Source organism: Dryobates pubescens, chromosome 31 (assembly GCF_014839835.1).
Source record: "Dryobates pubescens isolate bDryPub1 chromosome 31, bDryPub1.pri, whole genome shotgun sequence".
NCBI classification, from domain to species: Eukaryota; Metazoa; Chordata; class Aves; order Piciformes; family Picidae; genus Dryobates; species Dryobates pubescens.
The window spans coordinates 2,407,128-2,433,499 of record NC_071642.1 but is presented as its reverse complement, the minus strand read 5'-3'; the positions used below and the strand labels follow the sequence as shown (position 1 = coordinate 2,433,499).

Genomic DNA, 26,372 nt, shown 5'->3' with positions numbered 1-26,372 from the left:
TGGACAACAAACATGATGGGGCAGCAAATCTGAATGAGGAATCATCCTTGGGAGTTATTCTTGATTTCCAGGTAGGAACACAACACAACAAAGTCAAAGGGGAAGGCAGGGGGGGGAAAAAAAAAAAACCAGCACACAAACAGATAAAAGTCATTTGAGCATAATTCACCTAAGGTTAAAAAACCAAAAGGAGCTGAAGGTTTTCAAACCCTAACCACACAACAGCTGCAGCCTCCTGGGTTTACCCCAAAGAGAATCGAATCCGGTTGGCAAGTTTGAAACAGTTCAGTGCTTATAAAAAAAACTTAGGTCCAGAGGGTGATTCAGAGCCCAGTCTTTCAGCAGAGGACAAAAGGCACTTAAAGAATGGCTTTAGGACATATCCCACAGTGGCATTTCTGGAGAGGAGACAGCACCTGGCTGAACAAAGAGTTCCCTTAGTAAGAAAGAAGCCCCAACTTGAGGTAGTACTTCGTATTGCTCTGACTGCTTGGCCAAACACAAGCAGCTTTATGGGGGGGGGGGGGGGGGTTGATATACAAAATTAGCTGGAAATAGCCTTTTGGATAAAATTGAAATGTATATAAAAAAGCAGCTCTTATAGGAAAAAAGCAAACCCCAAAGCACCAGCAAATACCCAGCTCAGGGTAAGAGAAAGGCCGAGGAGCCAGCAGTCACCCGGTACAAATCGAGTATCAAAACGCTGCCAGAAGTCTACCTGATGGGCCAAATCCCCACATGTTGAAGATTGTTCTAGCAACCAAGCCATTTTTGGAGTTAAAAAAAAAAGGAAAGAAATTTAAAAAAGGGTGGCAGAAATCAAGAGGAGAGGGGGGCAGAGGGGGACACTCTGAGAACATTCCTGATCTTTAGCAGCCTCACCGGAAGCACCTGAAGTCCCTTAACGACAATAGTTCTGTGCTGATAAATGGGGAGGGGAGGGAGGGCAAAAAAAGGATGCAAAGCTCAACACTGAAAACAAAAAACCAACCCCATGGACAGACAGACAGACACACACACACACACACAAAAAAAAACCCCACCCCAAACTGAAAAGGATTCCCCTCGAAGTTTATAGGTTGTTTTTTTAAAAACAAAGAAGACTTTAAAACTTTCCTTTCTTTTTCTTGTTTAGGGGGCTGGGAGAACACAGCCTACTGTGTTTTAGTCTTAAATTAAACCCATTGGACACAAAAAAAAAAAATGAAGAGATAAAAACCAAGTTTGAAGAGGAGGAAAAAGGAGAAGTGCTTTAGAGAATCACCGCCCGTTGCCGTAGCCAGGGAAGAGCTGAGCCAGGATGCTCTGCAGGCCTTCGTTCACTTGCATGCTGTAGCTCTTGCCCAGGTCGTAGCGGCAGGCCGGGCAGCTGTACACCTCGGCTTTGAAGGATCTGTCCAAACAGTCCTGGGGAAGGACCAAAAAGTAACTGGGTAAGAGAGAAAAGCAGTTTGGGTTGCTCTACAGAGCCCTGCTGGAGAGGAACGGGTTCCTTTCATAGCCCAGGCAGAGGAAGGGCTGAGGGTGATGCCAGGTGGAGAGAAAAACCTCCTCCTCGCTCCAAGGGCTGGAGCAGGTCCAGAGAAGGGCAACCACGCTGGGGAAGGGTCTGGAGAGGAGCAGCTGAGCATGTTCAGCCTAGAGAGGGGAAGGCTGAGGGGAAGGCTGAGGGGAAGGCTGAGGGGAGACCTCATTGCTCTCTACAACTGCCTGAAAGGAGGTTGGAGCGAGGTGGGGATTGGTCGCTTCTCACAAGTCACAACTGATAGGACAAGAGGAAATGGCATCAGTTTACACCAGGGGAGGTTTAGGTTGGACATTAGGGAAAAACTTCTATACCCAAAGGGTTCTGAAAGGCTGGAACAGGCTACCCAGGGAAGTGGTTGATGTATTTAAAAGCTATCTAGATGTGGTGGTCAATGGTGTAGAGGTTGTCCTGATGGAGTTAGGCAATGGTTGGACTTGATGCTCTTGAAGGTCCTTTCCAACCACAGCGATTCTGTCTGGGGAGGAGGAAATGGAGCACAGCCCTTTGATGATCCTCAGCAGTGCTGGTGTGGGTGCCCCACACAGCCACTGCTGCAGTGCCCTAGCCCAGGCTGGCCCTGCCCTCTAGGTGAGCTTCAGCATCATTTGTGAGGAGCACTGAGTAACAGTCAACTCTGTTTAGCATGAGCTCAGTTCTGCTTGTTAGCAGAGTGAGGAGTGCCAGCTTAACATTAAAATATCAGTTCAGTAGGAAAAAGTCTTTGTCCAGCCTCCTGGGCCTCAGAATCTGCTTTCAAGTTGGGTGTTTGTGTTATTTTAGCCTTGCTTCATCAGTTTCAGCCAAAACAGGGCTGGTTTATCTTCAGAAGACTCCCTCCTGCAGCTCTCTGCCAGGCCAGCTTCAGGGATCTTCACTGAACACAAACACCTGCTGATGGGAAATGGCCTTGGTCCCAAAGCTACCAAATCAACTTCAGTCCCTCTCCCAGGGTAAGCCAAGCAGTTACCCACACCTGGGCAGCCTGTTCCAGGGCCACCCTCACCTTCCTCACGTCCCATCTCAATCCAGCTGCTTCCAGTTTGAAGCCATTGCTCCACACCCTGTCACTCCATAGCTTTATCAAAAATCCCTCTCCAGCAGCCCCCTACCAATCCAGGCAGGCTGCTCTAAGGTCTCCCTGGAGCCTTCTCTTCTCCACACTGATTAACCCCAACTCTCTCAGCCTGGCCTCACAGCAGAGGGCTTCCAGCCCTGCCAGTATTGCTGTGACCACCTCTGGCTCCACTCCAACAGGTCCCTGTCTGTGCTGAGGATTCCAGAGCTGCCCCAGCACTGCAGGGGAGGTCTCAGCAGAGCTTAGCAGAGGAGCAGAATCCCCTTCCTGCCCCTGCTGCCCACACTGCTGGGGATCATCCCAGGACACAGCTGGCTCTGGGCTGAAAGTACATAGTGCTGGCTCAACCAGCACCCCCAAGTCCTCCTCCTTAGGACTGCTCTTCACCCATTCTCTGCCCAGCCTGGATTTGTGCCTGACCCAAATGCATGTCTGCCTCATGCTAGAAGACCCCAAACCTACACACAGAGCAGCTCCCTCTCCCCACAGCAGTCAGCTCAAGGCTTGGCAGAGCCCAGCACAGGGCTGTCCCCTTCCCCACCTTGCAGACGTTGTGTTGGCAGACAGTTGTCACGGGCCGGAACACCACCTCCTGGCAGCAGATACACAAGAAGGCCTCTTCCACCTTATTTAGGAATTTCTGGAGAGAGAACATTTGAATCAACTCACTGCTGCTCCACTGAAAAACACAGCCCCCCAAACCAAACCCCAGCCCATGGTCAGTGCAAAGAATCACTTTAGTCAGGAAGTTTTTTTCCCCCCCTACAGATCTTAACAGAAATAGTCACCTTGAAACAGCTCTGTTAGCTCTCATCCTCCTGACCTCAAGCACAGTGCTTTAAAGTTATGTCAAGGGTGCAGCCCAGAAAGCCAACCACATCCTGGGCTGCATCAATTGAAGCACAGCCAGCAGGTCGAGGGAGGTGATTCTCCCCTTCTGCTCCACTCTCCTGAGACCACACCTGGAGCACTGTGTCCAGTTCTGGGGCCTCTAGCACAGGAAGGATCTGGAGGTGCTGGAAGGTGTCCAGAGAAGGGCCACAAGGATGAGCAGAGGGCTGGAGCTGCTCTGCTGTGAGGACAGACTGAGGGAATTGGGGTTGTGCAGTCTGCAGAAGGCTCCAAGGAGACCTTCTTGTGGCCTTCCAGTATCTGAAGGGGGCTCCAAGAAAGCTGGGGAGGGACTTCTGAGGGTGTCAGGGAGTGATAGGACTGGGGGGATAGAACAAAACTAGAAATGGGGAGATTCAGATTGGATGTCAGGAAGAAGTTTTTCCACCATGAGGCTGGTGAGACACTGGCACAGGTTGCCCAGGGAGGTGCTGGAAGCCTCCTCCCTGGAGGCTTTGAAGGCCAGGCTGGAGGTGGCTGTGAGCAACCTGCTGTAGTGCGAGGTGTCCCTGGCCACGGCAGGGGGATTGGAACTGGCTGAGCCTTGAGGTCCCTTCCAACCCTAACAATTCTATGTCTCCACTTAAACCCCCCCACTGTAGGTCTGGGGCTGTTTCCTTCATGCAGCCCAGAGGTCTGTGTGTGGGGACAGCAGAGCAGCTGTCACTTTGCTGCTGGGAGAAGGAGAAAGCAGGCTGTACCGGTCCATCTTTGAGAGCTTCTAGTACTTCATTCCACAGTTTTTCATTGGCTTCATCACTTTTTATAAGAGATTTCTGCTGGGATGTCAGCTTGTATGGCTCAACTTTAGTTTTCTTTGGAGTTTTTGCAGGAGAGTTGGCAAGTTTTTCCTCCCCACCTGCAAGGAAACAACAACTTCTTAACATGCAAACAAAAAATGCAACCAGAAAAGAGCAAACTAAATAAAAGGCACAAAAACCACCAAGGCTTTCCACATCCACTTGCCTACTCCACCAACCTGCTGATTTCCTTTTCCTCTTTCCTTTCCCTGGGGTATCAAACTCATCATCTCCATCATTTTCTTTTTCCTTATCTTTGTTTGCAACAGCTTCCAAATAACCTTCAGGATACTACAGGAAAACACAAGCCAAAGAACATCCAATGCAAAATGCACCACTTCACAGCTCCTTCCTCCAACCTGCAGTGGTCTGGAAGTCTGGAGGACTGCTCCAGGGGTTCTCTGAGCAACAGATTGCTGCTCTTGTAAAGCACTTATGCAGACTGAGCAAATCCCTTGAGTTTGGTTCATTTAACCTCTCATGTAAAAAGAGAGCAACCCACAAGACTGAGAGCACTTCTTGTGTCCCTCTGGGTCTAAGGGGGATGTCTTCACTCTTATGCAATGGTCACCCTCATTAAAAAGTAGAATTCCTTGTCCAGGGGAACCAGAGTGATGTTCCCAAGCATACCTGCATTGTTAGGCCAAGCTTTTTCATCCTTTCCTTCCCTTCCTTAGTCCAAGGGGCAGGCTCTTCATCATCCCTCCTCAGCAAGTATCGCCACACCAGGAATCCCGATTTCCCTGTCTCGGGCCAGTACTTCACAACCTGCAAAGCCAGATCCAAGTCCATCACACACCATAAAATCCCTTGGCCATAACCAAACTATCTTTGCCTGATTCAGAGAAGCATCCAAAGCCTTCTCACCTTGTATATCCCATCGTATCTGTTGCCTTCCACGGGAGCATACTTGCTGTGCTTGCCTCCCTTGACGTTCCTCACCACCCGCACCGGCTTCCCAGCTCGCCAGTCCTTGGCTTCAGCTCCACTCTTGTCGTTGATGGGGGCACTGCAGTTCAGGGCCAGAGCTCTGCAAGAGGAAGCCCAGGCAGCTCAGTACCCTTTAGAACCAGGGGAAGGTAAAGCAAAGCCAAGCCTGCACAAGAAACCAGCTACTAAGAAGTAATAAATGTAACCCAGAGTGTTTCACTCAGAGCAGCACATTGGTACAGCTGAGGACAGCACTGAGCAGCAGCGCACTGGCATTGTGCTGAACCACAGCAATGGCTACCAACCAACCCACCCTGGCTACCAAAAATAACCTCTCTGGCACCCAAATCTGCCTCTGAAGATACAGGAGGAGCCCCTTCTGAATCTCTGTCTCAAACACTTTTGAATGTAACACCAAGAAGGCCACATCCAGCCTGGCCTTGAACACCCCCAGAGAGGAGGCATCCACAACCTCCCTGGACAACCTATTCCAGAGTCTCACCACCCTCATACCGAAGAGCTTCTTTCCTCAGCTCCAGTCTAACCCTGGTCTCCCTCAGCTTCAAACCATTCCCCCTTGTCCTGTCTCTAGACACCCTCAGGAAAAGTTCCTCTCAGCTTTTCTGTAGGATCCCTTCAGGAACTAGAAGACAGCTCTAAGCTCCACCTGGACTGAACAACCCCAGCCCCCTCAGCCTATCCTCACAGCAGAACTGCTCCAGCCCTTGGATTATCCTTGTGGCTAAGACCTTTTGAAACTCTGTTTCCCTTACAGTGCACCCTAGGAACCTTTTCCATGGTGCAGCTGATCCAGCAGGCACAGGAACTGAGCCTACAGCACCACAGTCAAAGCCTGACTGTGGCAGTTTTTCCATTCAGCCACTTTCTTTTGGCACAAAGAGAACAAACCCAGTTCCCAGGCTGCCAAGGGTGGGAGGGGAGCATGCAGGTTGCTGACCTGTTCATGTTGGTGAGTTTTTGGTCACAGGACTGTTCTGCTGTGCGTTTGTTCCCAGACAGATCCCGGCCTCCGCTCCCTGTGTACGTGAAGGAATTCCCATGATCCTGAAACGGACAGGGATGGGTTTGACACTCACCAAAAGCACTCAGGAAAAGCAGAGGAGTCTTAATTGAGTAGCTGTAACAGGGTTTGCTCAGAAAAGGGAAGATGCTTCCTCCAGGCTCAGTCCATAGCCCTCCCTCGCGCTGCCCAGGGAAGCGTCGGTGACAAGCGCTGCCACCTCCCACACCGCGCAGAGGCAGCCAGGAGCAGGGCTCCTGCCCCTAGCTCTGAACACTCTGACACAGGCAGGTCTGGCAGCAGATCCAGGAAACTTCAAGCTGTGGATGCAATTGAGATCCAAAGACACACAATTCCTGAATCCCAGCATGCTGGGGTTGGAAAGGACCTCTGGAGATCATCCAGTCCAACCTGCCTGCTAAAGCAGGGCGCCCACAGCAGCTTTGCCCAGGATCACAATCACAGAATGGCTAAGCTTAGAAGGGACCTCTGGAGATCATCTGCTCCAACCTGCCTGCCATGGGGAATGCCTGGGTGGGTTCAGAATCTCTCCAGAGAAGGAGATTGCACAGCCTCTGTGGGCAGTCTAAAGTCTCTGACATAGATCCCAGACTCCATGTAGAAGATGCTGGTTCTGAGGCTGACATTAGCTGACTGCAGCTTTCCTGGATTTCTCCTCAACAACAAAAGCATCATCAAGGGAACATAATTAAGGCCAAGGCTTTGCTTTAAAATCAAGTGAGTTTGGTTCTCAGACATAAATATCCAAGGTTCACTTACTATGTCATCTTCATAGCCCCCTGCCAGGACCAAGGAGTAGGCACCATCGTTACTTCTGCCATGGATACCTGCTACATGGGGCCTGTGAACTCCAGATTCGCTCACCTGGGGGGCAAAAAAAAGGACAGGTTGGGAGGCAGCTGCTCTCAACAGGCTCCAGACAATGAGCACAAATCAGTCTTGGGGCTAAGGCAACTGACAGCACTCATGAAGATTGTAAGTTTCTATCACAGGGTCAAACTGTTCTCACCACCATCCTCTCCAAAAAGTTCTGGGTAGAGCAAAGACAAAGAAAAATGCTTTAAAACTAAAAAAGAAATCATCTGTTGAGTATTCCAGTAAACTGAACACAGATATTTCTGGAGCTGGACCAGAGAAGGGCAAGGAAGATGGTGAAGGGTCTGGAGAACAGGGCTGGTGAGGAGCAGCTGAGGGAATTGGGGGTGTTCAGCCTGCAGCAAAGGCGGCTGAGGGGAGACCTCATTGCTCTCTACTGCTCCCTGAGAGGAGACTGGAGCCAGCTAGGGTTGGTTTCCTCTTCCATGGAACAAGCAACAGGACAAGAGGAAGTGGCCTCGAGTTGCACCAGGGGAGGTTTAGGTTGGAGATTAGAAGAAACTTCTTCACTGAAAGGGTTCTCAGATGCTGGCCCAGGCTGCCCAGGGAGGTGGCTGAATCCCCACCCATGGAGGTGCTGAAAAGAGGCAGAGATTTGGTGCTGAGTGCCATGGCTTTGAGTTAGAGAATTGTTGGGCTGGATGATCTTAAAGGGCTTTTCCAACCAAAACAATCCTAGGAGTTTGTGATGCAGATGTAGAACTGTGGATCCCTCTCCCTGAAGCTGCTGCTGAAAAGCTCCAGGAGTTTCAGACAACCCCAGGTGTGCAAGGTTTGCACAAGGGGATTGGCTTCTGAATGCCCTGCAGTAGCAACCTTCCCCTAATGCCTAAACCCAAGATCTGGCTGGGTCAGTGCTTCTTCCTCCCCAGCCTGAGGGAGAAACCCTCCTGTTTAAAATACCTGGGTATTGGAGAGAGACTCTTTACAGGGGACCAAGTGGGAGACACCACACATCTCCAGGACAAGCTACTGGAAACGAATGTTTGGGTTGGGGTGTTTGAGTTACCAATAAGCCCTCCAGAACAAACCACTTCCAGTGCCTGGACAATGCAGCATTAGTTATGGAACACTTGGTCTGGACAAAGCCAGAATTCTTTCCCTTCTGCACTTCCATCCCCACTGACAAACACTCCAGGATTAACTGTTTCAGCTTTCTCCCAAGTGCTGGATCTCTACAACTACCTAAAAGGAAGTTATAGTAGGTGGGGGTCAGGCTCTTCTCCCAGGCAACTTGTGACAGGACGAGAGGGCATGGTATGAAGGGGAGGTTTAGGTTGGATATTAGGAAGCACTTCCTCACAGAAAGGCTGAATAGGCACTGGAATGGACTGCCCAGGGAGGTGATGGAATTGCCACCACTGGAGGTCTTTAAGCAAAGCTTGGATGTGGCACTTGGGGGCAGGGTTTAGCTGAGGTGGTGGTGTTAGGTCACCGGCTGGACTTGATGACCTCGGAGGCCTTTTCCAGCCTCAATAATTCTGTGTGAGCACTCCCATTTTCCCAAAGCCAGGATGGATCCAGCTTCATACCTGAACTCTGAACTTCCACATGGTGCCAACTGGAACGCCAGGGATGGGTCCATAGTGGTTGGAGGGGACAATGGTGCACTCCTTTGTGCGCCCCACGCACGCCATGCCCTGCGGCAGAGAGCACAGCTCATCAGCTCAAGGACTTCCAGGATCTAACACACACTGCTCAAAAGAACAAAACCAACCAGCTTTGGAACTGACCTTGCCCCAGTCTCTCCGTGAGGATGAGTTAGCTGATGCCATCTTTTGTTTCTTTTTACTCTCTTTTAATTTCTCTCCTGCTAAAACCACCTCACTCGCATCGTTTCGACACTCGGGGCAATACCTAAAGTCATCAGGCAGTGACAATTAACTAGCAGCAAAGCCTTCAGGATCTGTCTCCTCAAAACATCCCCAGCTATGCTACAGTTCCCCCAGGTGAAACCAGACAGGATGGACTGGAGTGGGAGCTGTGCTAGCTGGTGTGCATGCACAGCCTCCTAAGGCGTTGCAGATGGGGCAGGGAAGCAGCTGCATCACAAACCCCCTGTGTGAAATGCAGGAACAGGACCCAAGGAACACCACAGTGTTCCACTAGCTCCAGGGCTGTGTCACTGTCTAGGGGGAGCTGTCCCTGCCAATGCCAGGGGGTTTGGAACTGCATGACCTGTAGGGTCCCTTCCAACCCAACCCATTTGGTGAATCTATCACCACAGACACTTCATCTATACAGAAATATCCCCAGCCTCGGGGTGGTGGGGGACCCATGCCCATGAAAGCTGTTACAGCAGTTAAGCTTCCTTGCTTCAGCCTCACACTTGGTTTCTAGCAGCTCTCTTTCTTTTTGAGCAGATATAGATCCCCAAACCAGGAAAAGGAGTCAGAAAGCCACTGGTTTAAAACCTCCCCTCACTAAAGCCATGCTCAAGAGCAGCTAGGGAGTCCCATCAGAAACACAAAGCCCACAAACCTCCCTTCACCTCCTACTGTCACAATATTGGCACCCAAGGGCACCTAGAAGCCCTAGACCTGGCCTCCCACTCCCAGTTAGATGGTAACTGAGCTCCCACACCCCCTCCTTGGACTTACCAGTCCTCATCATCTGGTATGCTGCTAAGGGGAGGGTTGAGGCAGTAGATGTGGAAAGCCATATCACACTCATCACACATCAGCTGTTTCTCTGGATCCTGTTTACCTCCACAGATGTGGCAGGCACAGACTCTGCAGGTCTTGTTGGGGTTGTCCTTACAAGCTTTGCACACAGGTCCATATTTTCCTGTCAGCAAAAAGAAACCACAAGCTCCAGCACACTCCAGGAAGAGCCAGAGTGTTGCCAGGAGTGGCAGCTGTGAGTGTCTTGGGACTCTAGCACTTTAGACCCTCACAAAGTTGTGGAGTCTCCTTTTCTGGAGAGCTTCCAAACCCAGCTGGACATTGTGATCCTGGGCAACTGGATATGGGTGACCCTGCTTTGACAAGGGAATTGGACTGGGTTATCTCCAGAGGTCCCTTCCACCCCCCACCATTCTGTGATTCTACCTGGTTAAGGTCCTGCTGCTGTAGAGAGCTGACAGGGGAAGCAGGGAGTTAGACTCCAAGAAACTGATCCAACTGGATTTGGGCACAAAGCAGACTAACAACAGGTGGTGGGAAGGTGGTTTTCAGGGCTAAGATGGCTCCTAACACAGAACCATTATCCTTATTCATGCTCTCTAAAGTACCCTCACAAGGGAATTTTAGACTGGAGGTGAGGAAGAAATTCTTTGCAGTGAGGGTGGGGAGACACTGGAACAGGTTGCCCAGGGAGGCTGTGGATGTCTCCTGCCCGGAGGTGTTCGAGACCAGGTTGGATGAGGCCTTGAGCAACCTGGGCTGGTGGAAGATGTTCCTGCTCATGGCAGGGGGATTGGAACTGGATGATCTTTAAGGTCCCTTCCAAGCCAACCCATTCTGTGAATGTATGAATCTCCCAAGGGCAGACTGAGACAAGCAAGAGCTACCCAGCACTCACGTCTTGGTGTGCCAGTGCTCACGGAACTGGCACTGCCTGGCTCCTCAATTTTATAGATCTCATCCACCAAGGTAATTGTGCAGTCATTCAGGGAATCCCCAGCATCCCTAGGAGGAGAAGGGGATAAAAGTCACAACACTTAGGCTTTGGAAGTATCCCACATGCACATGGGTAACAGGCTGGGCTGAAGTCATTCCTGGGTCACGAGAGACCTGCTGCAGCTTTGCACAGTCTGGGGCAGGGGCATGAGAGCATCACCCCCATCAAATCATTCTCATGCAAGTACAGCATGGCCCCTCTTGTCTGAGGGAGAACCCAGGACCTTAGAGCTGCCTTCCAATACCTGAAGGGAACCTCCAGGAAGGCTGCAGAAGGACTTTTCATGAGGGTGTCCAGAGACAGGACAAGGGGGAATGGTTTGAAGCTGAGCAAAAGCAGGGTTAGACTGGAGCTGAGGAAGAAGTTTTTCAGTATGAGGGTGGTGAGACTCAGGAATAGAATCCCAGGTTGCCCAGGGGGGACTGTGGATGCCTCCTCCCTGGGGGTATTCAAGGCCAGGCTGGATGAGGCCTGGAGCAGCTGAGTCTAGGTGAGAGATGTCCCTGCCCATGGTGGGGAGGTTGGAGTAGATGATCTCTGAGCTCCCTTCCAACCTGAGCCATCCTATGGTTCTGTGCAAGCTTAAGCAGAGCTGAGGAATTCCATCTATTCCCCATCAGGAACCTTACCCAAGCAAGATCTTGGCATTTATCTCCCTGCTCATCTTGGTTTCCCTCTTGTGCAGGATCTCTGCGTCGTACCAGAAGCCTCTCTCGTTGGGCTCATCAGGGTTGTAGTTGACCATCACCACCTGCCCCACCTCCAGCTGGTGCCACTTCAGAATCGTCCGAGCCCGAGCCCGGACATCATTGGAGCTCAGCTGCACAGCTCCGCTCTCTGGGTAACTTGGGAGGAGGAGGAGACACAGAGGGGCAGAAAGAAAGAGTCAGATTCAGCAGCATCCTTCTGACAAGTGACAGATTTTGCCCAGTCACAGAGATTGCAGAACTGAGGGGCTGTGACCCACACCACCACCATCAAGAGGGCTTTCATGCAGGAATCAAGGCTTGGTCTCTTGCAGGAAGAGTTTTGATTTGTGTTGTCCAGAACCTGTACAGCCAAGGAAGATTTTGTGCATTCTGCTTTGAATGGATTTGTTGGAGAGTGTCCAGAGGGGATGATCAGAGGGCTGGAGCACCTCTCCTGTAAGGACAGGCTGAGGGAGCTGGGGCTGTTCAGCATGGAGAAGAGAAGGCTTAGGGTAGGCCTTAGAGCAACCTTCCAGTGCCTGAAGGGGACTACAGGAGAGCTGGGAAGGAGCTGTTTTCAAGGGCATGTGGTGACAGGACAAGGGGCCACGGTTTGAATCTAAACCAGGGCAGATTTAGATTGAACACTGGGAAGAAGTTCTTTACTATGAGGGTGGTGAGACACTGGAACAGGTTGCCCAGGGAGGCTGTGGATGCCCCCTCCCTGGAGGTGTTTAAGACCAGGCTGGAAGAGGCCTTAAGAAACCTGGTCAAGCAGGAAGTGTTCCTGTCCATGGCAGGGGAGCTGGAACTGGGTGATCTTGAAGGTCCCTTCATTAATGGCTTATGATCAAGGATAAAACCTCCTCCTGCACAGACACAGCCAGAACCTGGCACTCTATCACTTTGCTCTTACTGCATCCACTTAAAACTTGGGATAACAACATTCCATATTATTCCTGCCCCTAGAAATTCCATTCAGAATTCCAGCTGCAAGACAAGCTCACAGTTAACAGGACTCAGCCCAGTTCTGCTTTCCCTTGTGGGTCTCTACCATCTAATGTAATTGATTTAAATGGGAAGGTAGAAAACTCACCCTTCATATTTCACATGATATATCACATCCTCCTCAGGCACAGCTGTTGGCTGATCAGGATCCATGCTGGCAGCAGACACATTGGGAGGTTTTTTCCTGGTCACATTTACAACCTGGGCTTCATACCACGCTCCCATGTTCATATCTCGAGCGTCCACCAAGTCATTGATCTACACAAAGCAAAGCAAACAGCTCAGCAAAGTGCATTTGCAGTTCAGTATTCACTCCCAAGCTGACTTCAACACTTAACCATTTCAAGACCTGCACTATTAGCAAGGTATTTTAACAGATCATCTTCAGAATTAACATTCCCCTCACTTTTTCTCATCTCAACATCCCTAGCTGGTGTTGGCCTCTTCTCCCAAGTGGCTAATGACAGGACAAGAGGAAATGGCCTGAAATTGTGACCTGGGAGGCTTAGGTAGGATGTTAGGATAAGGCTGGATACTAGGCCTAGAGTGACAGGATGAGGGACAATGGTTTGAAATAAGAGCAGATTTGGATTGGATGTTAGGAACAGGTTCTGCACTATGAGGGTGGTGGAACACTGGGACAGGTTTACCCAGGGAGGTGGTTGAGGCCCCATCCCTGGAGATATTGGAGTTCAGGCTCGACAAGGCTCTGAGCAACCTCATCCAGTGGAGGTGTCCCTGCTGACTGCAGGAGGGTTTGGGCTAGATGACCGTTGGCATTCAGTGGTCATGGAGGTGTTGGGTAGAAGGTTGGACTTGATCTTTGGGGACTATTCCAACCTTAATGATTCTATGACTCTCAGGCTGAACATCCATCTTACACCACCACACGTACAAACAGCTCCCTTATGCTCCACAAACCCTCACTGCTTAGCCTACAACAGCCTCAGACCTGGCAGGCTGGCACAGACATCCCCAGACCTACAGCAAAAAACCCACTCAAACAGACAAAATAAAACAATTCTGAGCAGCTGCTTGAGATTTGCTTTTGCTCACTCAAGGAAGTTTCAGCTTGGACAAAAGCTGTGACTCCAAGCAAAAATATTGGGGAGGGGGGAGGGGGAGGGAGGAGAAATTGTTTCAAACCAAACAACCCCTTGGCATTTCTCTGTTTTATTTAACTGAATCAATGTACTGTAACTTCAGTGAAAAGGAGGAAAGGAAATATTTTGACCTCCAGGGTGCATTTCATTGCTCTGTGGGTTGTTTGGCATGGTGGTGGAGGGTTGCAGAAAAAGGAAAATAAAGAAGAAACGAACGAAAAAAACAACTCCAGACAATTGGGGCAGAAAAGTTTTGAACAGCTCTGAACCACAGAGAAACAAAGGGCAGTTCCCAGTGATTCTGGGGGGGGTTGATGACTTGCCTTGTAGAGGCCAAAGCCGGGGTGGGTCCAGTCCGGCTGCGTGGCCGTGCTGGGCCCCTCCAGCTCCAGGGCAGCCTCCCCATTGTGGGAGCTTTTGTCCGACTCGCTCTGGCCGGAGCCGCAGCCGGAGTCCGTGTCGGAGAGCTCGGAATCCTTCTCCTTGCTAGCAGCAGGAAGCACTGCTGGGCTTTGTCTGACCAAGAGCTGCACGATGTCGTTGAGTCCAACGCTGTAGTCGAACAGGGAGTGTCCATCTTCCATCTGGCAGGGAAGCAGCAAACCCCCCCCCGGTTACGGCGCGGGGCTGAGCTGCGCCAGCTCGCAGCCACCCATCACGCTGCGATTGTCTCTCTGCCCCAAGACAGAGCAGGCTGCCTGAAAAGCATTAACAAGGCAGGAACTTGGCAGTTCTTCAGCACCACAGTTACTCAGAGATTGGTTTTCTTACTACTTAAATGCATTTCTTTCCCCCCACCCCAAGCTGCAAGAACCAAGTCTTCCACGCTGCGGTAAACTCGCTGCCCAGACTAAGTCACAGTGCTGGAGGAGATGGAAGGAGGTTTGCAGACCCTTCCTTGGGGAAGGGGTTTGCAGAGCCTTCAAAATGGGAGAAATGTAATTCTAGGAAGGAGGAGTTAAAAGAACTACCAAATCCCCCCCAACCTCCTGCTTCTATAAGGATTTAAAGACAATTCCACATTACCTACATCCTGCAAAGCTCTTTCTCCCTTAATTCAGGCACATTCTACAACATCATCATTAAGACCAACTGGGTTTTAGAGGTTAGTTGGTTGAGTTTGTTCCAGATGATTGCTACTACATCACTCTGGTAACCACAGCATTAAGGGGGTGCCAAAGAGCTAAGTACTTTTCTCTGGGCAGTACTTTTCTCTCTCTCCCATTGAAAGTAAAATGATAATAAAAGAGAAAGACTCAATTCAACTTGAAACTACCCAAAACACTTCTGGGCATGTCCTAATTTCACTGCCTCCCTCATTTTAAGAGTTTATTTTGTGAGTAGTAGTCAAATTGAGATCCTACCCCTGCAGAAAGTTAAAATGATAAGACCAAAGGAAGTCTTTCAATAAGCCTTGGAGAACTCTGAGGAGCAGACCTGAAGAGCTCAAATGCAGTGCTGGAGACCAGAGTGAAGTCAGAAGTTGAGATCTACCCCTGCAGAAAGTTAAAACGAGTGGAGAGGACCAAACAAAGTCCTTTAATAGCCCTTGGAGAACTCTTGAGGAGCAGATCTGAAGGGTTAAAATGCAGTGCTGGAGACCAGAGTGCAGTCAGAGGTTGAGACAAGCTTCACCACATATTTAAGGTCTGACTAAGAAATTATACAGGAAATGATCGTCCCCTTCCAGCCCAAACCACCAGCAAAAGCAGCCCCCAGAGCTTTGTTCTCTATCAGGGGGAAACAGAGCAAAAACCACAAAAATTTGCACTTCACAGGAATTGCCATGATAATTCCTTTCTGATTTATGGCATCAAATGGCTGTGGAACAATCCCTGGAAATCTGAGCGTACAGGAAGCGATCTGGACTTTTTGCTGCTGTAGAGATGAAACCTCCCACAGACAGATAGCCAAGAGCAAAGCAGGAGTGGGTTGGTTCTCCTCCACAAAGAGAGGATCTCCCAAGCCATTATCAGCAGTCGTTATCAGCCGGGGCCAGCAGTGACAACAGGTGCAGGCAGAACTGGGAACACACAACACCGAGGGGACGCAAAACCGCAGGAGTTCAAAGGACAGGCTGCAAGAGCCGCCGGCATCTGGAGCTGCACCTCTGACAAAGGGGGCGGGGGGGCTTCATCAACAGTGTCCTAACAGCCTTTCAAAGGGGAACTCGGAAGCATTGGAACATTTCTGACGGTACAAAAAAAGCAGCAGAGCACAAACCAGAGCAGCAAGGGAGGGAACAACGACACAGAGGTTAGATCACACTAGAGAAATGTTTCTGTCTACAAACTATGCCTGAACTGGGAGCTGCTGGGATCACACAAAGAGGAATTAAAGTTTGCAAGGCACGTGCATCCTTCCTGGCAGGAGTTACCACTCCTGCTGAAAATGGGGTGATCTGTAGTCACCTGCACAGAGAGGGTTGACAGTCAGCTGGACCCTGAACCAAACTTCCCTTCTCCCTTTTTCTGATCACAAATAGGCAATGGCCACACCCCAGGCTGCACCAACACCGCAGAAACAAGATGCCACAAACCCTCCAGAGATGCTGGGGACTCCTCCAAGCCTCTTTTTTACTGCTGTTGATACCCAAGTCTGTTGGAGTAAAGCTACTCAAGCTGTAGATCCGTATCCTACAGCGGTGCCTGCTATAGATAACACACAGCTAGCTCCAAACATCCCAAAATGGAGGGAAAGGGGGGGAAAAGGCAACTGGAAGTTGTCTAACTCCACCCAGCTCAGTCATCCAGCTTCAGCCTCAAGCATCCCACTACTCCTGAAATTAATTTACCACCCAACCACCAGGTCAGGAGGTTCTTCAGCATGATTTAGCTCTGTGATGTTACTCAGGGTGTGGAAAAAAACGTCTTTAAGGTCAGTTTGTGTTGTCTTTGGTGCTGATTTAGACACATCATTAACTCACATGGAAGAGAATCAATGGTAAACACGCTGCTGTGAACATCCCACACCACAGAGCTATTTAAGCTGTGCTTAAGGAGATTTTGGGGGGTTAAAAAGATAGCATCTGGGAGCTGCTATGCCAGTTTCCAAAGAAAAATGGGGAATCTTCAGGGTTTTCGGAGGAAGGCTTTCAAAACCTTAAAGCAAGCCCCTAAGTCTTTGGTAAGAGCTGCATTCTAAGAGACCTCGCAAAGGTGGTGCCAAGGGGGAAAAGAAACAGCTGAAATTTTGAAAAATAAGGAAACCAAAACCGTTTTAAACTGAAAGGGGAAAAAAAAAGTCAAGCTACTTTAGTATCGACTTTTCCTCCTTCCAGACCAACCGCCCGGGCAGCCTGGAAAGGAGCCGGGAGTCACTAGATGGCAGCAAATCATCCCATTTACAGACAATTAAAAGAAAAATAATTAAAATATCACTCCCTACTCGGTGGGGCACAGAGTTTGGGGGGGGAAGGAGCGGGGGAGGGGGGTCCCGCTTCAGCGGCTGCGGACCTCCTCCCCCGCCCGCTCCTTCCCCCCCGCGTTGCTGAGAGGCTGAGGCTGTCAAACCTCCCCGCGGTGTGCCGGTACCTGCTTTCCGCGGTAGAATAACCGTTGTCGGTGCGGTTCGACCCCGAAAACCTCGTGTATGCGCAGCCTCAAGCCTTCCACCTTGGTGAGTTTAGAAAGGGAATCCACGCGGTGGGTTTCCTTCCCGTCCATGGTTCGCACTTGGATCCACATGGCGCCGGTCCTGTTCGTACCGGGAGAAGGCAACGGAACGGCGTTTAAACGGCGGAACCCACCGAGTCCGCCCCGTCGGGCACCGTATCAATGGAACCGCGCAACCTACTCGCGTAGCAAGCCCCCCCCAGCCCCATCAGTCAACAGGCCGGGCCCGCCCTCCTTCTAGACTTCCAAATGCTATTGGTTGATAACCCGGCCGGTTCGGACGCTAATTGGTTGGCACAGGTTTAACCCCACCCACAAGTGCTAACGGCTTCGGTTGAGCCGCTGCCTCCCGGCCGCCGCCGCCTCAGCGCGCGCCAACGCTGTCTCGCGCCACAATTGAAACTCTTCCCCCCGCCCTCCGCGGGAGCAAATCTCGCGAGATTATGCAAATGAAAACGAGAGGAGTAGGCGAGCTAAGCGCGAGCGGTCTTAAAGGGGCCGTCACCAACCGGCGCCCCGGGGCTAAACCGCCGAGGAGGGACGGGTAACGGGGTCAGTGAAGCTGCAAATCACCCTGCCGATAGCACTGGTGGCCGTAGCCCCATAACCCGCACATTCACCCCGGGGTCGGGGGTACAATCGCTTTCGTTCCGATAGTGGAAAAAAAAGTGGGGGTGACAGCGCGCTCCGCCGCTCCCGGAGCCCTCCCGGGGCGCGCCACCGGCCCCGTCGGCATCAGCCCCGAAAACTAAGCGGGGTGATGCCGACCCGCGCCCCTTTCAGACTCCGCCGCTCCCTAGCGCCACCCCGCACCGCCCCTCCCGGTCACATCCCCCCGACTCCCGCCGCCCCATTTCGGGGGCTGGGGTGTCAGTCCTGCTAGCACAATCCTTAAGCGACGCGTCCCGCCAACCGACCACGGAGCGCTCACATACCCCCCGCCCCACCGAGGAGACTGGCCCGGAGCCGCGGTGCGGGGGGGAGCAGCGGAGCCGCGCACCGTGCCCGGGCAGCTGTCACCGGCTCGGGCGCCGCTCCCGGCAACACCCCCGGGCACGGAGACGGCGGGGAAAAACCGCTCCGCTATCTTCCCCCTCCCGCTGCCAACGGCCGCTCCCCGTCCCGCAGAGCGATAGGGTTTGGTGGAGGGCGACGGCCCGACAAGACTCACCGGCGTAGCGGTGCTGGAGGCCGGTGCCGGTACCGCGATCACCCCGCCGCCCGCGCTCTCCCCGGGCTTTGGAGTTTGGCGCGGAAAAGCCCCGTGCGCGGCGGGCGCCCGCCCATTGGCCGCTGCTGGCGGGAACGAGCGGGCGGGGCGGGGCCGCTGCCGCCTCCCGGGAGCGCCGCGCCGCGGGGGTCAGCGAGGGGAGTGGGGGATACGACTCGAGAAGCCCACCGGAACCGCCGCTTCCCGGGGACGGCACCGGGGATGCCCGTCGGCCCCCCCGCCCCCGTTGCCCGGGGAGCGGCAACCCCCCCAATAAAAACTACCGAGGCGCCCGGGAAAGCCCCGCGGCCTCCGTGGCGGCCGTTATTGTTATAACTGGGTCAGGGAGAACCCTGCAGGAGAGCAGGCACCAAGGTTCCCCCTCTGACAGCCCCCTCTCGGTGCACCCCCGGGAGTCAAAGAGTTCCTCCTTCCGAGAGCTGGCTCCTGCTGCACCGGGAGAGGCAAACGGTTTCCCTTCCCGGTGCCCCCCTTCACCCTGAGACCCAAACGTGCCCGCTCTGACAGCCCCTTCCCAAGCGCTCTCTTCACACAAGGGCCTCCACCCTGCCGGGGAGCTCCAGGCCCTGCTGTGATGCGAATAATCTGAATAATCTGAATAAACCGAATAATCCGCAGCAAGCCTCTAACTCCCGGGGGCCGTTAGCTCCCGGGGGCCGTTAGCTCCCGGGGGCCGTTAGCTCCCGGGGCCGTTGGCACTGGGGCATTAGCTCCAGGTGGCCCCTGTGGACTGTGTAGGGCCCCACTCATGGCAGCACGGCCGGGGTGACGCAGCAGGGCCGCGAGCGGACAGAAAGGGCTGATCCAGGAGGATGCTTTGTCCCCCAGCCTATGAACGCTTCAAGGGAATTCAAGATGATAAAAACCTGCTTAAGGTGGCCGTGGGATGAAGGAAAGAGCAACAAGCAGGGGGTTACTGAAGGCTTTCTGGCAAAACTGGGCCTCAAAACCCACCTAAAAGCACCAAAATGGGCGGCTGGGGGGGTGAGGAGAAGCGCCGGGGTGGGGAAGTGGGAAATGGCGGCGGGTTCGGCGCTGCCAGAAGAGCTCCAGCAGCACTGCAGCCTGCCCAGGCCGCGCCTTGTCCTGCCCCCGCGGACAAAGGCAACACGAGGCGCAGGCTGGCGCGAGACGCCAAGCGGCGCTTCCCGTGTTCAACCCTGCCTGCACCCCTGCAGATAGCATCTGCTGCTAAAAAAACCACAAATCTGGGGGTTGCAGCAGCCCCCCAACCCCTCCCCAGGCTCGCAGGCTGCTGCAGAGGATGTGTGCGAGGCACCGGCACGCTGCCGGAGCCGCGGCAGCCTCTTCCTCGGCCCCCTCCTCGCTTAGGAGCTGTTGGGGACCCCAGGCTGAAGCTGGCAGGTTGAGAGCCGCTGGCCTGGAGGAGCTTAGTGCTGGAGGTCAGGCATGTGGCAGTGCACACAAGCCGGGAGCGTGACCTGCGACCCGCAGCAGTCAGGCTTCATTTCCTCCTGCATCCCAAAGAAGGCTTTTTTACCCCCTGTAGATTGCACTCCAGTCCTAACCTTGACCTACCCCAGCAGCCAGCCCTGCCCACGGCCTGAGAGGGTTCTCAGGCGTTAGTGGAAAGGAGCAGGAAAAGCTGAGCATTGCAAAAGCCATTTTCACCCTCCTGAGGACAGCTCACCTAGCTGCAGCAGCTCAGGTTGGGATCTCCTGGTCTGAAATTCAAATCACTGTTGCTCACCAGAGCACCCAGACACATATTCTGTCACCCACATCAGCCCCAGTTCCAGAGGAGTGGAGAATCCACGTCCCTCAGGACAGTTTAACAACAGGCTTTTACTCCCCCCTTTCACACATCTCTTTAGGAACACAGAAGTGCCATAAGGAGGCCCAAAAATGCCACTGTAAGATGCAGCTCTGACCCTTCTTTGCCTGAAACTCTGTCTCCCCTTCAGCTGACGTCCCAGGGACGTTTATTTAGCTGCATTTCACTGTCTGAAGGGGACCTAGAGGAAGGCTGGGCAGGGGCTGTTTGGAAGGGCCTGTGGTGGTAGGATGAGGGGCAATGGTTTGAAACTGGAGCAGAGCAGATTTAGGTTGGGCATCAGGAGGAGGTTTTGCACACTGAGGGTGGGGAGACACTGGAAGTAGGTTGCCCTTTTAGCTGAGATGTGGGCTGAGATGTGGCTGAGACCCCAGCCCTGGAGACATTCAAGATCAGACCTGCTGTGGCCCTAGGCAGTCTGCTCTAGTTGGAGGTGTCCCATCAAACCATAGGGAGCATCCCAAGAGCTACAAACATGTTTAAAAGGTTCATGGCAACAGCAAGGTGCTCAGTTTGCAACAGGCCAGCTGGGTTCAGGAATGTGCACCTTGGACTTCTCCTTCAGCACACCTCCATGGTTCCCCTCCACACTCACAGCTAAAGAGGCCACACCTGCTTTGCCCCAGGGACTTGGGGTGGCTCTGAAATCATCTCAGCTCTAGAGAATACACAGCTGCAGAGAAGCTACAGAGAAGCAGCCATATGTGGCTACAGAGAAGATCCCTTGTGAACAGGGCACAAACTGGAAGCCAGGAGGTGAAACATCTTTGGTGTGAGGGTGCTGGAGCCCTGCAGCAGGCTGCCCAGAGAGGCTGTGGAGTCTCCTTCTCTGGAGAGCTTCCAACCCCACCTGGCCATTGTGATCCTGGGCAAGCTGCTGTGGGTGCCCCTGATTTAGCAGGGGGGTTGGACTGGAAGATCTGCAGAGGTCCCTTCCAACCCTATCAAGCTATGAATTGGTCTGAGAGCTACAACTCCCTGAACCAGGACAGCTGGTGAGAGAAAATCCAGCTACCCAGAAGCTGCTGCTTTTAACCACGGTGGCAGGGAGCTTCCTGCCAGGCACTACCATTTGTGCTTTCACATGTGCAAACAGGTCTGCTCTGCCGTGCACAGGGACAGTGATGAGTCAGCCATGTCACATGCAGCACAGCAGGAGCCTTTCCCCTGGTTAGGGAGCAGGGCCCCTGTGTAAGGTCCAGCAGTCTCTGTGGGTGTGCTCAAGTTCCCACACGCACTGGGCTGATGCAGAGTCACACTGCACCCAGCAACAGGAACTCACCAGATTTCGTTTTCCTCTCCCTCTGTGGAAGGCTCTGGGGTGATAGAAGCTGAACATGAAGCAGCTTCCCTGCAGTGCTTCAGCAACCAGGCTGATTCTTCACATCCCCCTAAGGACAAACAGATTTGCCCTCGGTGAGACCATTGTCTGCAGTAGCAGGTTAAGAAGACCAACCACATCCAAATGGCATTCTTTGTTTTGCACCCAGGTGGACTGTATGAGGTCTTCAGGAGATCAAGGTTGTGATGTAGGAGTGCAAGATAAATGCTGCCCTTCCTGATGCTCCTACAGCTTCCAAAGGAACTGGAGTAAAAACCAGCCAAGCCCTCAGCTTGGGAGTGCAAAGGGAGCCTGGGTTTGTGATTACTGGAGAAGCAAGAGTGGTCTCACCAATGGGATGGAGAGGGCACACGAGCACATCCACTCTCTTGCCTCTCAAAAAGCAACCAGCACCATGCTAACCAACCAGCACCATGCTAACCAACCCAACCCCTACCCAAAGGTATGAGGAGGAGGAGAAGAGGGAGGAGGGGGAGGCAGGTGAGTACAACAGTCTGAAAACCAGCAGAAAGGTGAACCGGAAGATTGGGAGAGCAGCCAAGAAGCAGTCAGGCTGTTTCATACAGTGAGGGCAAAGCTGGCTGGGGCTCAGGGCCTGAGCTGCTGCCTCCTGATCTGATGTTGGGGTAGGTGAGGTGCAGGAAGCAGGAGCTGGGACACCCTCCAGGGGAGGTGGGCAGCCAGGCAGCAGAGGACAGGCAAGTTCCGTTTCTGCTGAGGTAGAGTGAGGGCAGCAGAGAGCTGCAGCATGTCCGGAGCTGGGAAGGGCTTTTGGAAAGTCGGAGGGACCAGAGGGGTTTGTTGGGAAGCAAGAGCTGGGCTGAAGCTTTTCGGTGCTTCTCTGGAGCACTGTTTTCAGAAGGCCATAGCACTTTGAAGGCCATTGCCTTCAGTGATCACCATGCAAAGCCTGGTGAAAGAGCTGAAGAGATGGGTGCTACAGGGCAGGATCCAGCAAGGAGCCTTCAGCCATGGCCCTGCCTCCTCCATTGCTCTGCTCTGGACCAGGACCAGCTCAGGGACACAGTGTTCCTGCAGGCTGTGGTCCTGGACAAGGCTGCTGCCACAAGCTGCAGCATGAAGGGCAAGAGTGCTTTGAGCAGATGAAACCACTTCCCAAGAGCCACTCACTGCCAGCACAGGAGAGTGGTGGAGGAGAGGAAGGCAGGAGCATGGCAAAGCAGGATGCCCATGCCATGGAGACAGATGGGGCTGGCACCAAACACCTTATGGCCTTTGCACAGCAACAGCTGGCAAAGAGCAGAGCCTGACTTGGCCTCTCAGTGGGCTCCACACAACGCTGCTCTGCAGCTCCTGGAAGATGGAGATCTGAGCTCAGCAGCACAGAGCTTCTCAAGCAGTTTGCTGGGAGCCCAGGGGCTCTGTCTGCTGCACCAGAGGAAGAGAAATCAAGGCCACACATGCCTCAGCCTGGAGTCACCGCTGCTCGTGCCGCTCTGCCCTGGGGCAGGAAGGTGACCACGGCATCGTGGCAGGTGGCTAATGGAGCACATGCCATGGAAGATCAACAGGAGCATTTCCTCTGCAGGAGATGAACCCTTGCAGCTGGGCTGCCTCAGCAGCACGTGTGGCCTCTGCTCCCCAAGGGGCTGATGCTGAGTGGTGACACGGCACATGGCAGGGAAAGGCACTGCACCTAGCAGTGGGGACCCAGCATCAGGGCCTGATCCTGCCAATCCCTCCCACACCTGAGTGTCTGCTGCTCAACAGAAAGCTGCAGAGGGACTTTTCTTGAGGGTGTCTAGAGACAGGACAAGGGAGAATGGTTTGAAGCTGAGGGAGGGCAGGGTAAGACTGGAGCTGAGGAAGATGATGTTCAGTATGAGGGTGGTGAGACTCTGGAATAGGTTTTCCAGGGAGGCTGTGGATGTCTCCTCCCTGGGGGTGTTCAAGGCCAGGTTGGATGAGGCCTTGAGCAGCTGAGTCTAGTTCAGAGGTGTCCCTGGCCATGGCAGGGGGGTTGGACTAGATGAGCTCTGAGGTCCCTTCTAACCTGAGCCATTCCATGACTTCATGATGCAGCAGTTCCACAGAGGCCACAGCCACTGATGGATGCTGCCTGTTGGGGGAAGTGCTGCCCAGTGCTGCTCTGCTCCTTCACTCCAGCCAGCACAGCTCCCTTTCTTTTCCTCAAACATGTTTCTCTGCTTCTTCCTACGCCCTTCCCACACCTGCCAAACTACTTAGAACTGATTTTATCTCAGCTTTAAGTAGCAAGAATCACAGAAATGATGGTGCAAACCTTGGCTCTGAAATTGCCATCTCCACATTTTGTGTCTTCTGGCCTTGCAGAAAGGTCCTACCAGTGAGCAGGAGCTCCAAGCACTGGGATTTTGACCTAGTATTTAAAGGTACAGTTAAGATATTAACCACTGCCTCATTAATGACAATTACTGATGTTATCTCACACAAATGACTTGCCCCTTCAGCTCACATTCCTCTGCCACACCATAAGCCACACGAAGGTGTAGCATGCAGGTAGGTGATGAAATCCAGCCTGGCTCATGAGACTTTCACCATCTCCCTGCAACTGGCCTTATTCAGGCCTCTCCCACCCATAGCATCATGCAATGGCTCAGGTTGGAAGAGACCTCAGAAATCATCTACTGCAACCTCCCCACCATGGCCAGGGACACCTCTCAACCAGACTCAGCTGCTCAAGGCCTCATCCAGCCTGACCTTGAACACCTGCAGGCAGGAGGCATCCACAATCTCCCTGGCTAACCTGTTCCAGAGTCTCACCATCTTCATACTGAAGAGCTTCTTCCTCAGCTCCAGTCTAACCCTGCTGTGTCTCAGCTTCAAACCATTCCCCCTTGGCCTGTCTCCAGACACCCTTATGAAAAGTCCCTCTGCAGCCTTCCTGGAGGATCCCTTCAGCTATTGTAAGGCAGCTCTAAGGTCCCCCTGGAGTCTTTTCTCCAGGCTGAACCACCCCAGCTCCCTCAGCCTGTCTTCATAGCAGAGGTTTTGGCACATTGAACACTTCAAAATGGCAATTTACTCTGGGAAGGGAATAGGATCAAAGGAGGGACCAGGAGTTTGTCAGATGAAAAGTTGCCAGGTGGTGCTGGAATAGGAAGTTTATGTCAGTCACAAAGGCACAAAACCTGTTCTCAGCAGCCAAGTGGTCAAACAAGAGCTGGAGAAGTTCCAAGTGCACATCAAGAACTGCTTCTTGATTAGGAGTGTAATGCAATGCTGGATCCAGTGCCCAGAGAGTCTGTGTGAGCCCTCCATCCCTGGGCCAAAGCCAGCTGACCTGCCCTGGCACTGCCAACAGCCCTGTCCCCAGCTGCAGGCTGGGCTACCTGACCCCCCCAAGGTCTTTCCTGCCCTGAGAAGTCTGACTCAGGTCAGAGGGGTTGGATTCCTCCTAACCTCAAATCTGAGGAGTGGTCATTGCCTACATTCCTGGCAGCTTAACAGCATGTTTTCAAGAATCATGGACCACCTCCTGCTCCCACTCCCTTCATGGCTTACTGTGGACAACCCAGAACTGAGAGCCACGGTCTCCTGCATTCACTGGTCAAACAACAAGGTGACTCAATCAGTTTAATAGCTCTAGAAGACTTCAGATAATTCTTACCTGTGCCTCAGTTTCCTCCCCCACTGATCTTGAAAACAGACAACAGGAAGCTTAATTGTTGGTTTCAAAGCAGGTCTGGAGATCTGCAGATGAAAAGGCACAAAAGGAAAAGCAAAGCAGTAACTAAAATGTTCATGGTTTGCATTTTGCTATTCAAAAGATCAAACCTCCCCCAGGCAGGCTCAGAGTCCTGCATTGCTTGGCCTTCTGCAAGCAGAATCCCTCTCCTGAAAATCCCAGCAAGGCTGAGAAGCAGCAGGTTCCACCAACACATCAGCCAGGCAAGGACTGAGAGCAGGAGAACATTTCTCACTCCTTGGGTACTTACAGCACCCATGCTGCAGGATAGGAGAGAGGTGCCAAGAAAACATCGTGGCTGAGCCATGCTTTCACATCACAGCCCCCACATCTTCCTCCTGTGGGGCTTCCAGACAACGTCTGCCATGCCATGGAGCAGCCCAGGAGCAGGCATTGGTGTGCTGAGCCCTACCATCCATGCATGGACTTTCCACCCACTGCTAACACAACCACTCTGGAAAAGGCCAAGTACCTTGCACATGTCCACCTGGGCAACAAGTGCCCCATCCTGGGGAGGAGGGGCTGAGCTCCTGGCCCAGCACCCTCTTTCCAAGCAGTTCAGGTGCTGTGTTCCAGGACATGCTTCACCTTCCCTCTGTGGATGGCAGAGCTGTCCAAGGCAGAGCTGTGGCTGAGCAGGCGTGCGAGGGCAGGGAGCAGGAGCGGTGCCTGCAGGCTGCTGGGCTGAGCCTGTTTCCCAACCATGGGGCAGAGCAGCACCCAGGCTCCCAGGGCTTAAAGGGGCCTCTAAGAAACCTGGGGACAGACTTCTGAGCAGGGCCTGTTGTGGTGGTTTGAAACAAAAAGATTCAGATCAGATCAAAGGAAGGTATTTTTTTACACTGAGGGTGGGGAGAGCCTGACCCAGGCTGCCCAGAGAGGACAGAGCTGCCCCAGCCCTGGAACCATTCCAGCTCAGGCTGTCTGGGGCTCTGAGCAGCCTGCTCTGGTTGGGGATGTCCCTGCTCAGTGCAGGGGGGTTGGACTGGATGAGCTTTAAAGGTCCCTTCCAACCCAAACCACTCTGAGCCTATGATTCTGTGGTCTCCATAGCTTTCCAGTGCCTGTGTCCCTCAGCACCCCACCACTCTGGGGGGCACATCCCCAGCCACAGCTGCCACGGGGCAAGGCACCCACAG

At 52.9% G+C, this 26,372-nt stretch overlaps 1 protein-coding gene across 1 annotated transcript; it reads right to left on the bottom strand.

Annotated features, from left to right (window-relative positions):
• Window positions 1-1,237: 1,237 nt before the first annotated feature.
• On the bottom strand, window positions 1,238-25,218 carry UHRF1 (ubiquitin like with PHD and ring finger domains 1). Its single transcript, XM_054175017.1, has 18 exons — window positions 25,156-25,218; window positions 21,486-21,594; window positions 17,097-17,259; window positions 13,887-14,147; window positions 12,549-12,718; window positions 11,393-11,608; window positions 10,665-10,771; window positions 9,743-9,929; window positions 8,876-8,999; window positions 8,675-8,782; window positions 7,026-7,130; window positions 6,183-6,289; window positions 5,162-5,324; window positions 4,925-5,062; window positions 4,474-4,585; window positions 4,196-4,353; window positions 3,145-3,243; window positions 1,238-1,407 (listed from the first exon to the last, which is right to left on the bottom strand). The coding sequence occupies exons 3-18, from the start codon at window positions 17,247-17,249 to the stop codon at window positions 1,261-1,263; spliced, it is 2,355 nt and encodes a 784-aa protein (XP_054030992.1). The 5' UTR covers window positions 17,250-17,259; window positions 21,486-21,594; window positions 25,156-25,218; the 3' UTR covers window positions 1,238-1,260.
• Window positions 25,219-26,372: the final 1,154 nt, after the last annotated feature.

Bases quoted from the DNA above. Each gene is read 5' to 3' on its own strand.
- UHRF1 (XM_054175017.1), bottom strand. From the start codon at position 17,249: ATGTGGATCCAAGTGCGAACCATGGACGGGAAGGAAACCCACCGCGTG. The intron at 9,930-10,664 runs GTGAGTGCTGGG...TTTTGCTGACAG, and splicing joins GAGCACTGGCACACCAAGAC to GAAAATATGGACCTGTGTGC. The intron at 4,586-4,924 runs GTATGCTTGGGA...GTTTTCCTGTAG, and splicing joins AGCTTGGCCTAACAATGCAG to TATCCTGAAGGTTATTTGGA.